General features: G+C 60.6%; 1 protein-coding gene across 1 annotated transcript; it reads left to right on the top strand.

The window, feature by feature from the left end:
• Window positions 1-7,630: 7,630 nt before the first annotated feature.
• On the top strand, window positions 7,631-11,456 carry RNF26 (ring finger protein 26). Its single transcript, XM_051812262.1, has one exon. It carries the CDS (start codon window positions 7,843-7,845, stop codon window positions 9,283-9,285), a length of 1,443 nt encoding a protein of 480 aa, XP_051668222.1. The 5' UTR covers window positions 7,631-7,842; the 3' UTR covers window positions 9,286-11,456.
• Window positions 11,457-13,718: the final 2,262 nt, after the last annotated feature.

Here is a 13,718-nt window from a genome sequence, read left to right as displayed (position 1 = left end):
ACCCCCTCCCCGGCGTCCCCCCCCCCAGCACAGCCCCGCGTATTCCAGGCGTTCCCAGTGGTGCCGGAGGGGCTCGCAGCTCCTGCCAGCTCCTGCCTGCCCGGGCGTGCGCGGGCTGAGCGAGGCAGACAGCCGGGCGCTGGAGGTGGAATCGCTCGCAAAGTGTTTGGGATCGGGCTGTTTTCCTTGGGGTTTGGGGAATGCCGGCGGCAGGCACTCGGTCCCCGGGAGTTCAGTGTGCAGGTGTCAGCGGCGACGATCAGGAGGGACCTGCTGCCCCCGCTCAGCCCCACACTCGGCCCTAAAGCCCAGCCGCAGCTGCTGGCTCACCTTTGAACCCGCAGAGCAAACACAAAAACACGGGGGGGGAACCACTCTTTGTCATTGTCTGGGCTCTGAGGAGGCACCTGGTGACGGCGGGGTCCGCGGGGCGCAGCAGGGTCGTGTCCCAGGCGCTGTCCCAGGCAGGTCACTGAGGTTTGCGGGGTTCCTACCCCAAACCGGTGTCCCTAGCCCCACAGAGAGCCCCATACTCTCCCCGAGGCAGGGCCCCAGGGCACAGGGAGCCGTGGCCGAGCCCCCGCGCAGCTGCTGCTGAATGGGGCGGCTGTGCAGACGCCGCTCGCCGCCGGGGCCGGGGCAGCACTGCTGGCCCGGGGGCGGGGGGGCTCGCAGGGCTGCACAAGGCTCCCATTATCCAGGGGTAATCACCCAGCCGGACGCAGCCCGGCCCCTCCGGCAGCCCGAGGAGGAGCACAGTAAACCCCCCCAGGTGCTGTGAGTTGCCCGCAGTCAAACCACGCAGGACAGGCGGGGACAGTGCCCCTGTCTCGTCACAGCCCAGCTCTGTGCCCCAGTTCCCCCCGGGTCAGTCAGAGCCGGAGGGGCTGTGTTGGTCCGATCTGGGGTTTCCTTCCCCTTCGAAGTCCTTCTGTTTACCGTGCTCACTGCCCATTCACAGGACTCCCAAAGCTCACTGATTCGGGATCACCCCACCCGGGGACAGGCTCAGGGCTGTCCCCAGCTCAGCGCTCTCCTTCCACTCTCACCCCAGGGGCTCTGAACCTTTGCATATCCTTTACTCTCCTCTGCTTGTTTTCCCTGCAGCAGGATCTGTGCTCCAGGGCCCGGGCAGCACGGGCTGCCTATCTCTGACCCCGCTGAGCCACCCAAGGGCTGGGCTGCAGGTTCCCCTGAGGCACCACATTCCTCCCAGGAATCCCCGAGCACCCCTGTGCTGGCCCCCAGCCCCAGCCCTGCTCCCCCGCTGGTGCCATGCAGCGGCGCTTCCCATGCCCTGCTCCTCCACCTCCTCCTCCTCCTCTGCCTCCTCCTCCTCTTCATGCCTGACCAGCACCCCCCCCAACACTTTCCCAGCCAAAGACTTGATGATTCATCGGAAATGATTAAATTTTTTCCCCATAGGATTAGTTACTTAAAATGGCAATGCTGGGCAGCGATAAGGCTCGGAGCCCTTGTGCTGCCGCTGGAGAGGGGAAGCCTCCTCCCTTCGCCGGGAGGAACAAGTGCAAGGGAGCTGAGCCATCATCCACAGGATGCTCAGGAGCTGCTCTCCAGCCCCACAGCTGCAGGACTGGGAGCTTCCACAGCCGGTGGGCAGGAGCTCCCTGTCTGTAGGTGGGAAAAGCCACCCCCTGAGTGTGTGCCCAGCACTCAGGGACCCCCTGAACATGCTCACTCTTTCCCTCCAAAGGGCAGGATGCAGCACTAGAGGAGCCTCAGGCTCTGCTCCCCTCAGAGCAGGGAAAGGGGTCTTCCACTTGGCACAGCATACCCCAATTTAAGCCCCACAAATGCCACCCTGTGAGGGAAGGGGGCCCAAGGGCTGCCTTGGAAAGCACCCACCAAGTCAAACAAACAAGCGGGAGGACCCAGATGACACACTGCTCATGCATTCTGTTCCGGGGCTAACTTTTATTCCGCGTTAAAAATAAAGCAGAATGTTGCTAAGAAAACCTCTGCAGGAAAATTCCCAGCAGTTGGAAAGGGCAGTGCCCCTCCCTGGAGAAAACAGGCCAGCCAGCCACTGCGACGGGGGGACGTGCCACCCTCAAACAGCCTCCTGCTCCCACTGCATGGCTGTGCCTCCAGTTGGTTGGGCTTCAGTCTGTTAAACTTTGAAGAAAACTTGGGGTTTTTTTCCCCCCCCCCTAACAAACTAATGGTTCTGGGGAAGACGGGCAGGATTTGAAAGCAAGGCAGGAACAGATGGCACGAAATCGCCCCGTTGCGCTGTGTGTGGCACCCAGTGGGCTCGGGGCTGGCCACCTTCATCTTCCCTCTCTGCTGCCTGATCTCACGCCCTCTTGTTTGTTTGCTTGCTTAATGGATTTGGCTTTGGCACCCCTTCACAGCCACGCAGACAAACATGGATTAGGCTCCCCTGTCCTGGTCCCACACACGCAGCCAGGGTGGGAAGGTCAGGGAGCACAGGTCTGGACCCACCTGAGGCACAGAGCAGAGCTCACAGCTCTCCCTCTCTGGCAGTGGAGGGAATATTGGTGCCTGGGCCCCTCCAGATCCCAGTACTCTCCTCCTCCATCCCTCCTGCCACTTCTCAGTTGAGGCTGTGCCCGGGCAGGCAGTTCTGCCCCTGGCAGCAGCGAGGCTTTGCCAGTCCCTGGCACAGCTGCTGGAAACCTGGGATGCACAGGACCGTGCCCAGGGCGGGGCTGATTCCGCGGCGTTATCGGAGCATCACAGGTTGCAGGAATGATCTGGAAGTGTGTAATTGCATTTGCCTCCTCTCCCCTGGCTCCCACTGAGCCTGGCTTGCTGCAGCCAGAGGGGAGCACAGAGCCAGGGGTTGAGCACAGGCTGCATCCCAGCACACACCTCAGCCCCTTCCACCTTTCCAGTGAGATCCCTGCTGATATGGGACCGAGGGATGCTGCCAGAGGGAGCTGGCTGTGCTCTCGCTGTGCGTGTCCCGACATGTGTCCCAGGTGGGGACAGGGGGCCCTGTGCCTTCCCCAACCCCTGCACTCCCCAGCCAAGCCCGTGGGGCCCAGAGCAGCTCAGGGGGCTCTGGAGGGCTCTGTGGGGTTGCCTGGGGTGCTCTGTGCCGGCTCCCTGCAGCCAGTGCCGGTGGCAGTGCCGATGGACCATGGCTGTCCCAGCTCCCCGTGAGCTTCCAGGGGGGCTGGAGGGCAGCCGTGCAGGGCGGAAGCCTCGGCTGCATCCGCCCAGGCTGCACCTCTTCACACAACACCGGCAGGGCCGAGAGGGGCCCCGCTCCCCAGGGAAGGGACGGGATGTGGGCCAGCGCTGTGCTTTCCCACACCGCCCCGGGAGCGGCCGGCTGCTTCCCTGCCGCTGGGCCACGGCAGTGCTGAGGATCACTGCCCTTGGGCACCTTCCTGCCAGGCCCTGGTGCTGCGTTTTGGGGTGCTCGAGAGCTCTGGGGTAAGTACAGGAACCTGCCTGGGCTGCCCAGCCTCTGGCTGCCCATTCCCTGGGTGGAAGACGATGAAGAATGGGGTATCCTACATGCCATGAGGGCACCTTGGGGTACCTCCAGCCCTTGTCTGTTCACCTTTGAAAGCCCTCCTTGACACTGCTGTCCTTCAGCTCAGGAAAACGCCTCCTTCCAACCCCCTTCCTCAGCTGGGCTGCCAGCGGCTCCTTTGTGTCTCCCCTCTCCTTCCTCTCCTCTTCTGCAGGGCCTTTCTGTGGGGATTATTAACCATGGCTACAGGGCCTTTGTTCAGGAGGGGCCGGGAGCGGGAGCCACGAGGAGCCGGGAGGGTGGAGGAAGGAAGGGAGTGGGAGGGGGGGAGGAAGGTGACATCTGGATTTCTGTGCTGATGAGCACGATCTCCTGGAGCAGCTGCACGGGGATGGCCGGGGGGGTCAGGGGGTGCAGAGCAGTGGCAAAGCCCCAAAAAGGAGCCAAACTGGTAAGGGTCAGCCAGCCCCATGCAGTGCAGCCCTCCCCTCACACCCTGGGCATGACCCTCGCTGCGTGCGGGGTGGATGGACAAGGACAGCTGGGGCAGTGAGAGCTCCTGGGAGAACCTCAGCCAGCTGACAGCCCAGGCACAGGGAGAGGGAGTCCTCTGCCCAGCCTGTCCCTCCACATCCTGGGGGTGCAGAAGCCCCATGGCCCAGAGCAGGTGCTGGCCTGGGACAGGCTGTGAACAGCCACGTGCTGACCCCTCGCTCACACACTCAGCTGGGCTGGGCACGGATGTGTTCCCGGCTCCCCTGCCAGCCCTGCTGCACTGCTGCCCTGGCACGGGGGGCAGGCTTTGGGGCTGGATGAGGTGGGCACTGAGTGAGAAGCCTGGAGCCTGGGGATGGCTGTGTATAAAGCCGCCTTTTCCTTTGGAATGTTTCCAAGTCCATTTCCCCCCAGCACCAGCCAGAAAAAGGCTCCATTATCCCGGCACCACACGGGCCAGGGTCGGGCACTCGCCCACACAAAGGGGCAGATCCTGTGCCCAGCCATGGGGTCCTGCCCTGGGACATCCCCAGGAGGGGCAGCTGCTCCAGCACCCACATGGAAATCCTGGCGTGGGCTCCCTGTGCTGCCTGTGGGCTCCAGGCAGGGATGTCTTCCTGCCTGCTCTGCCTGCAGGGCTTGGGGCTCCCCCAAGGTGGCTCATTAGGATCAACTGTGAGAAAGCCTAAGGAGAGGCAGCTTTGGGCCAGCCCCAGCTCTGGGGGAGCCCGTGTCACAGGGTATCCCTTTGGAGGCTTTGGGAAGGCTTCCCATGGAGAGGGGAGTAAAGGTGAAGGCAGACAAGGCTACCAGGGGGAAGGCAGCGAGCAGGGCACAGTCGCCATCCCACCTCCCCACACCACTGGCCCCACAGCACTGGGGACACGCTGGAGCACCAGGGCCCGGGGGAACTGTGGGGCTGGCCTGGCTGAGCAGGAATTTCTCCTTGCAGGACTTTCCCAGGGCTGAGGACTTGCTTTTCCCAGGGCCGTCTGGCCGGGCTCCAGGAGGAGAGAGATATCCCAGCTCCCACCGTTGGGAGACACACAGCCCTCCAGAAACAGGGTGGGCCCTTGTGCTCCTGCTCTTCCACAGGTCTGCAGGGTGAGCAAAGGCAGGGAAGGCGCCTTTGGCTGCTGGGAACACCGGGATGGGCTCCCTGCAGCTCCCAGTCCTTCCTGCAGTCTGTCGCCAGCAGGCTGGGAGCAGATTCCCTGCCAGCAGGGATACGTGGCTTGGGGGACACCATGCCCTGCACCTCCAAGGCTAAGGGAAGGGCAGAGGAAGAGCGAGCCACATCATCCTGGAGCCGAGCCCGAGTGGGGACGGGGGATTTTCCGGAGCGGATGCACCGAAATGAGCCATTGTTCCAGCCTGGGCCGGGAGCTCGGGGCTGCAGCACCCGCCCCCGTGCCCAGGGACCTGCCCAGCCCTGGGCAGGGTCGTCTGGAGGGCACCCGAGGTATGGCTGCTGGCAGTGCCCGGGAGGAGTTATCCCGGGTGCCAGGGCTGCCACAGGGCCGGGGGTCTGCAGGGGAGGGCACCCTGGGGCTGGTGCCAGCTGCTGAGCCAGCTGTGGGAATGCTGGGAGCGCTGGAGTGATGCCAGCGGGACCCACACTCCAGAAACTCCCTTCCTGCCTCAGGACAGTGCCAAGGCAGGGACTTTTGTCCCCCCGCAGAAACCCGGGAAAGGCTTTCCATCCCTGCACCCAAAGCCCCGCTCTCCTCTGCTCCAAGCAAACCGCTGTCCCATCCTGAGCCCCCTCCTGGCCCCACGCGGGGCTGCCTGAGCCCTGTGCCCCTCTCCGGCAGGACTGGGCGCTGCGGAGCTGGACAATCCTACCGCGATGGGAAGCAGGCACAGCTCCCCTCCATCCCACGGAGCAGTGATGGAGAAGCCCCGGCGCGGAGCCAGGACGTGTGAAGGCTGCAGCCCCCGCAGCAGGAGCCCACCGGGGTAGCCCGGGCACGGCCGGGGGGATGGAGGGGGAGGCAGGTGCCGGCCGGCGGCAGGGAAGGAGTGGAGCAGGCCCGGCCCTCGGCTCGGCTCTCTTTGCCCTCGTCCCGCTTGGTGAGGCGCTGAGAAATGCAAACATCTCCATAAATGCCGAAAGCATCCCGGTCCGTCACGTGGGGATGCAGGGACCCGCTGCCGCCCAGCCACGGCCAGCGCCGGGCGGGCAGGGAGGGGGCAGAGGGACAGCGGGACAGAGCCCGGGCAGGGACGGACAGACACGGCTGGAGGAGAGAGCGGGTGGCACCGAGCGGCACCAGCGCACGCAGCCCGGGTCGGGATGTGCCCCCTGCCCCGCTCCTGCCCCGGCTCGGGGGGTTCGGGGGGAAGGCGGAGGGGAGGAGCTGCAGGAATTGTCCCCGGCCCCGCTGCTGTCCCCCGGGGTGTGGGGCTTCCCTCGCTGCCCTGGGGCACGTGTGGCTCATCATCCGCCGCGCTCGCTCTGCCATTCCTTACAAAGCCTCGGGCTCCAGGGCTGGGTTTTCCTGAGCTTGTCACCACCGGCAGGGCGGCAGGGCCGGACCGTCCCCTGGGGCACCTCGGCAGCCCCACGGCCTGGCCGGGAGCCCGCAGGGAGGGCCGGACCCGCTCCAGGGCTGCAACCTTGATTGTGAGTCACGGCTGGGGTTTATTCTCAGATGTCCCGCAGGAAACAGCGGGAGAACAGCTCCGAGCTGCGCCGAGCCAAGGCCGGGCTGGCTGGAGCTCCGAGCGACCCGCTCCAGAGGAAGGTGGCCCTGCCCACGGGCTGCTCCTCTTACCACAGTGCTCAGGCAGATCCACGCAGGGACCGGGAATTACCGAAATATTATAATATTAGTATTATGTTTATATTAATATTATATATTGCTATAATATAAAAGCCTCCGAGTAAAATAATTAACATTAAGTAATATAATTCATATCAGTAATATAATATAATATCATATTTTGAATATAATATAATATATTGTATTATATTTATGTTCTACACAGCATATATGATATGTAATGTAATTTAATTTTCATATCGTAATGTAACTTTTACATTGTGATATAATAAAAAAATACTCCATTTCAGGGTTTAAAAAATTATATATATTATAAATAGAATGTATCATAATATAGCTTTTATGTTATAATGTAACTTTTATATTGTGACATAATATTAAAAAATATTCCATTTCAGGGTTTAAAAAATTATGTATGTTATAGATATAATGCCATGTAATATTATTTTTATTTTGTAATATTAAAAATACTTAATTTCAGGTTTTAAAAATTATAGATGTTCTAAATATAATGTCATATAATTTTTATACTATAATATAATTTTTATATTGTAATGCAACTTTCAAATTGTAATATAATATTAAAAATACTTAATTTCAGGTTTAAAAAATTATGTATATTCTAAATACAATGCAATATAAATGTTATAATAAAATTTATTATTAAAAATACTTCATTTCATGTTTTAAGAACTACATATATTCTAAATACAGTGCAATGTAATTTTTTATGAAATAATTTAATATTAAAAATACTTCATGTTTTTAAAATTATATATATTCTAAATTTAATGCAATATAATTTTTATATAGTAACGTGATTTTTATATGGTAATATAATATAAAAACTCACTTCAAGTTTTTAAAAGTTGCGCGGGTGTGCGGGCGCGGCGCTGGCCCTTTAAATGAGCGGCAGTGGGCGTGGCCGCGTCCTCCGAACCGCCCAATGAGCGCGGGGCGTGGGCGGGCCCCTCCCCTGCTATGGCCCGGCGCTGCACGGAACGCCGCGCCAAGATGGCGGCGCCCAGGGCGGGGGGTCGCCGCGGCTGAGGCGGCGCCGCCGGGCGGGCCCCGCGGGGGGGGACGCGCGCCATGGACGCGCTGTTCGCGCTGCTCCGCGCGCTGCGCCTGGCGCTCGACCTGCTGCTGCTGGTGCTCGACCTCAACTTCTTCCTCGTGTCCTCGCTGGTGTCGGCGCTGCTCTGGCTGCTCTCCGCCGCCTGCGGCCTGCCCGCGGCCGCGGCGGGCGGCGCGCTGGCGTGCTGGGACGCGCTGGCGCTGGCGCTGGCGCGGGGGTGCTGCGGGGGGCTGGAGGTGCTGCGGGCGGCGGCGCGGCTGGCGGCGCACGCGGCGCTGCGGGGCCGGGAGCTGGCGCAGCGCGGGCTGGGCGCGGCGCTGGGCTGCGGGCAGGCGCTGGGCCGGCAGGCGTGCGAGGCGCTGGCCATCGCGGGCAGCCTGCTGATGTACCTGGCCAACAGCCTGGTCAACGTGTGCCTGCTGGGCGCGCAGAACCTGCTCACGCTGCTGGCCGCGCTCTGGGACTCGCTGGCGGGGCCGGCGCTCCGGCTGTCCGAGCTGCTCGCCGCCTTCCTGGCGCACGTGTCCAGCGGGGCCATCGCCGTGTCCATCCTGCTGTGGTCGCCCTGCCAGCTGGCCCTCGAGCTGCTCTGCACCACCGCCCAGATCTTCGTCAGCGTCTTCTTCGTCAACGTCTACGGGCTGGGGTTGCTCCTCCTCATCGTGGCGGTGGGCACCTTCCTCCTCAACCCCGGGCTGCTGTGGACGCTGGTGGGACACTTCCTGGGGTACTTCCAGGGATACTTCCTCGCTCTGCCCACCTTCCAGCGCTTGAAGAGGGACGCGTGGCGGCTCTACCAGGTGGCCATCCTGAGCGTGGGCATGGCCATCACCTCCCAGCCCTGGCGCAGGCTGGCAGACTGGGCGCTGCAGGTCACGGACTGGAGCCTGCAGGTGACCAACTGGAGCCGAGGAGGCAGAGGGACGAACCGGGGCAGCGACCAGCGAGGGGCTGTGGCCGTGCCCAGGGCGCTGGGCCGGCTGCTGCCTGAGGAGCAGGTGGCACAGCCGCGCCCCGGGAATCGCGCCGGGGCGGCCCATGGCAGGGTGGCCGTGGGCAGGCTGCTGGATGAGGATGAGGAGCAGCTGGAGGCAGGACACATGCCGCTGCCACGCCCTGCCCTGAGCCGTGCTGCCGCAGCCCAGCGTCCCCAGGCAGGCAGGCAGGAGCCGGGCACGTCCTGGGGGAAGGCTCCGAGGAAGCAGCAGCTGAACGCGGCAGCCGGGAACGCCGAGGGAGCGCCGGACGACGACCCCTGGGCGCTGCTGAAAGAGCAAGAGGAGCGTAAGAAGTGTGTCATCTGCCAAGACCAAACCAAGACAGTGCTGCTGCTGCCCTGCAGGCACCTGTGCCTGTGCCAGGAGTGCACAGAGGTGCTCCTGCAACAGGCCATCTACCAGCGCAACTGCCCGCTGTGCCGCCAGATGATCCTGCAGACCCTCAACGTGTACCTGTGAGCCCCACGGCACAGGGGGTTGAGTTGTTTTCCCACGAGCAGGTCGAAGGCACGGCCCTACCTGCACTTCCCAGGGCTGCCCCGAGCAGCTTCCAAAGAACTGAGGATGGTGCTGGAAGGGCAGAGCACTGGGGGGGTGTCTGCTGGGCACGTTTGCTACCTACCTAGGTTGTAGCTCTTGCTAGCAAGCACAACACTGATCTCTGCAGGGGGCTGGAAGAGTTACCTGGGGTTTTTTTTGTTGACCACTTTTGCTGTTTTCAAGGCCTGTTGTGTGCCTCGAGCCTGCAGCAGCCTGAGATCCAAAGCAGAGCGATGCTCTGGTCCCTCGTAGCCAAAGCTGATGGAAAAGCGAAAGGCTCTGCCCCCCTGGGAATCACAGGGGGTGGTGCAAGGCACGGGAGGAGTTTTCCCAAGGTCTACCTGGCTGGCTGCATTCAGGCCTCTGTTTTCTCCTCCCACCATGGAAGTGGGGGACCTCCCTGGGAAGGGGGAAGAGAGTTCCCTGGGAGAGGAAGGAGCACACTCAAGTTTTTTTGGCTCCGCTCCCAGAGGGCTGAGCCTGGCTCCCAGCTGGAGAACAGAGTTTCCTGGGGTACTTCAGCATCCCAGCCACTCAGTGGCTTTGGTTTTTGAGGGATATTCCTTGCCAGGACAGCGTGGAGCCCTGCAGAGCTCAGTGTTGCTGCTGCTTCCACGCATCACCTATGCAAGACTAGCAAGCACATGTCAGGTTTTCCTGCAAAGGGAGGCTGGAGGGAGTTACTCTTTCTGCTTGGGGAACCTGAGGGGTGGCCACCCATGCACTGCTCCCAGCCCTGGCAGCAGCAGCAGCCCAGCTCTGAGCCAAGGGTGGAGAGCCCTCTCCAAATAATACATATTTTCAGGCTCAGAGCGCCCTGAAACAGTCAGGTTCACACCAGAGCTTTGCTTGCTCCTTCCCAGGCTGGGCTGGCTAGAGGGAGGAACTCTTTGGGAGGAGAGGGGGGACACCCCAAAGCTCCTGGGAGCTCACAGACATTCCAGCTCCAGGCACAAGCCCTGCACATCTGCTGGGATCTGCAGTTGTGTGCACGGAGCAGCACCAGGACCACGGATACCTTGGGTTAGGGCAGGGTTGTTCTGTTGTTTTGTCTTACTGTCTGTCACAAATGTAGCTGGTTTTAAAGTGTCCACTGAAGTCTAACCAGAGCATCTGCTCCTGGCTGGGGAGACCTGAGGTGGCTCATCCCAGCTTGGGCAACCAGCACCATTCCAAGAAACTGCTGGGCTGCCAGGGGGCCTTGCACTAAAAAGCTTTTCCTTTTCCAGCTGCTTGCCTGAGGTCAGCCACACGCCACAGCCAACTTTGGCTGCAGCCAGGCTGGAGAGAGCTGACTGCTGCACTGCAAGCCAAGAGCCTGAGGGCAGTTGGCATGCTTTTCCTTCCCTGTTTCCCTTCTTGATTAGCAATTTAAGCCAAAACAGAGGCAGCAGAGAGGCCTGGAGTGCTGGGAGATGCCTCTGTGCTGTAAAACTGAGCTGTGGCAAGGTACTGTCTTGTTGTTGAGTGGCTTTGCTCTAGAAGGCACTGCCAGGGCTGTTTTCCCTCACATTTTTTGGGAGCTGGAGGGACTCCCTGGCCCTGGGGCCGTCAGCTGCTTCCACTTCACTTCAAAGAGATGCAAAGCTCCCTGTTACTCAGCCTCTTGTCCCTGTTCCTCCCACACACCTCCCTCGGTAATGTTTGCTCTCTCCAGCTGCCAAAACTCACAGTTGAGTAGCCAGGCTCTCACCAAAGCAGTGAGTGTGACCCCCCAGGCTGTGCTCCCTGGGGTCTGGCTTTGTCCCAGGGGAGACAGGGAGCTGCACCCTTCCCTGGCTGTGCCTCTGGAGTCACCAGGAGTGGGAGTGTGGCCGTGCCTCTGGCCGCAGGCAGCAGCTTTTGGTCAGGACCAGCTCATGGATTGTTGGGTGCAATATTTCCTACATGAGTTACAGGGTGGAGGGGAGAGAAGGACACCTCCCCAAAAATGCAGTTTGTTCCCTCAAACCTTTTTTTTGTTGTAGCAGTCACGCTTGTTGTTTTAGGGCCTGTTTGTCTGCTGTTTATAAAGAGAAAGCTTTGCCTTAAGTTTAACTCTTTGCACTATGGACTAGATACTGAGCAGATTAAAGTCTCCTTTACCAAAAGATGCCTTTTTCTTGGGAAGGGTTTTCTTGTGGTTGTGTCTCCATCACTCTCCACTAAAGGTCAGAGCTGGAGGATCAACATCACCAGCAAACTCAGGGGTGTTTGCTCCCAGAAGGGCTGTGCTGTGGGATATCCCGGGGCCAGGCTGCTGCACAGGGAAAATCTGGCACCCAGGAGATGAATCTACACCCAAACCCACTGTGGGTGGGCTTTCCAGAGCTCCCAGCCCCTGCTCTGCCAGGAGGTGGTTGTGGATATGTCTGTGCAAGGGGACAGGGAGGAGGGGCTGGGATTCCCCAGCATGTTCCAGGCTGGCAGGAACATGCTCAGGGACATGTAATCCCTGTTCCTGCATGTCCTTGGTGCCTCAGTGTCCTGTGCTGGCAATCCTCAGACTATCCCAGGGATGGAGGCAGCACTGGGCTTGGCCTTGCCTCACTCAGGGCTACTGGGGAGCAGATACATTTGCTTCACAATGAGCCACTCCCTGGCCATGACCTGAGCTCCTGGCAGGTTGCTTTGTGCTTTTAAGCACTCTGCATCCTTGTAAATTGTTTGGAAAAGCATCTCAGGGCCCTGATGGGCAGAGGCTCCAGGAGTTCTGACCCTACCCTGCACTCACCTGCCTTGGCAGGGCCGTGCCAGCAAACTGGCTGATTTTAACCAGGATGAAAACCAACCCCGGGGAGATGAGAGCTTTTGGAAGCCCAGAAAGAGATGGATATCTGCTGCAGGCACAGGGAGGAGCAGCCCACCTGAGCCCTGGGGGGGTCTGGCTGCAGGGGGGTGACAGCCAGGTAAACTGAGGCACTTGCCTTGCTCCCAGGGTGTGACCCGAGGCTGGCTGGGCACCTGGGGAGGCTGCAGAGGAGGAAGGAGCCAGCAGGGGAATGCCTGCCATCCCATGTACAGGCAGGATACTCCCAGCCCTGTCCCCCCCTCCCCCAGAAGTCCCAGCAGGGGATGGAGAGGGTTTTCAGCCACCTCAGGCCACTGCAGCTGAGCTGGGAGAGGACAGGATGTGCAGGACACAGCCTTCCCCGGGGAGCCATCCTGCACACACTGGCCAAGCAGCAAGAAATTGGAGCAGGGAAATGCAACCACCCCCTGGCTGATGGGCAAGGGAGGCTGCTGACAGCCTGCTTTTTGGGGCAGGGCTGCCCTGCCTGGACAACACACACAGACCGGTCCAGGGCAGGAGATCTGGAGTTCCCGGGGGCACTGCCTGCTCCAGGAGCTCGGGAGCCTCATGTGCGAGATGAATGGGCTGCTCTCAGCTCATCAAAACGCCGAGGCCCTTCCCCGGGGAGGGAGAGGAGTGCGATGCTGCCGGGTTACTGCGGTTCAGGAGCGCCGGGCTGGTCGGGGCTGACAGCTTGCCGAAACCGGGGGGCCCCCAGGCCCTGGGAAAATCCCTTTGTCAGCCCAGCTGCGGCTCCCCCGAACTAATGAGCCGCCAGTGCCAGGCTGGGGACAGCGGGGAGCGGGCGGGACAGCGGGGAGCCGGCGGGAGCAGATGCGCGGCAGCAGGAGCAGCCAACGATACCCGGCCGGCAGGGAGGGAGGGAGCAGGTGAGGATCAGCAGCAGAGCCACGGGGGGCCTTTGGGCTGCTCCTGGCACCAGCCTGGCTCCCTCATTAGTGGCTGAGCACAGGGAGCTCCCCGAGCACAGCAGCGATCCCTCTCGGAGCTGCAGTGCCTCGGGGACACGGAAAGGATGAGGCTGATGGGGGCATCGGGGACACACAGCCCAGGGCAGCTTGCACAGGGCTGTGACCAGTGGGGTTCCTGATATCTCCATGGAGGGAGACTCTACTGCCCCTCTGAACAACCCATGGCCAGGTTTGATCACCCTCACAGCAGATGAAGAGCCCTTTGCTGGGCTCTCTCCAGTATGTCCATGTCTTTTACTGGACCTGGTGCTGAGCAGAGGGGATGGGTCACCTCCAGATCACCTCCCTGGAGCTGCTGGCAATGCCCCTGCTAATGCAGACCAGAGGGCTGGTGGCCTTCCTTGCCATAAGAGCACACTGCTGGCTTGTAGTAGGCTTGTTGCCCACCAGAAAGGATCCTGGGGATCCTGAGTTCCTTTCTGGCCAGTTAGCCACCAGTAGGTGCTGGTTTGTAGGGTCATTGTCTTTGGAGGGTTATCCCTCCCCAGGTGCAGGACTTGGCATTTCCCTCTGCTGAAGTGGCCCCAGCCCCAGCCCTGCTTGCTCAGACAATTCTGCTCCTCCTGAGCCAACACTGAGAACCTGCC

The sequence above is a fragment of the Manacus candei genome, unplaced genomic scaffold, assembly GCF_025592945.1.
Source record: "Manacus candei isolate 608988 ecotype Guabito, Panama unplaced genomic scaffold, ASM2559294v1 h1tg000086l, whole genome shotgun sequence".
NCBI lineage: Eukaryota > Metazoa > Chordata > Aves > Passeriformes > Pipridae > Manacus > Manacus candei.
Note: the sequence above shows the minus strand (reverse complement) of the source record. Positions and strands in the feature narration are given on the sequence as shown.

Coding starts and splice junctions, on each gene's coding strand:
- RNF26 (XM_051812262.1), top strand. CDS start 7,843: ATGGACGCGCTGTTCGCGCTGCTCCGCGCGCTGCGCCTGGCGCTCGAC.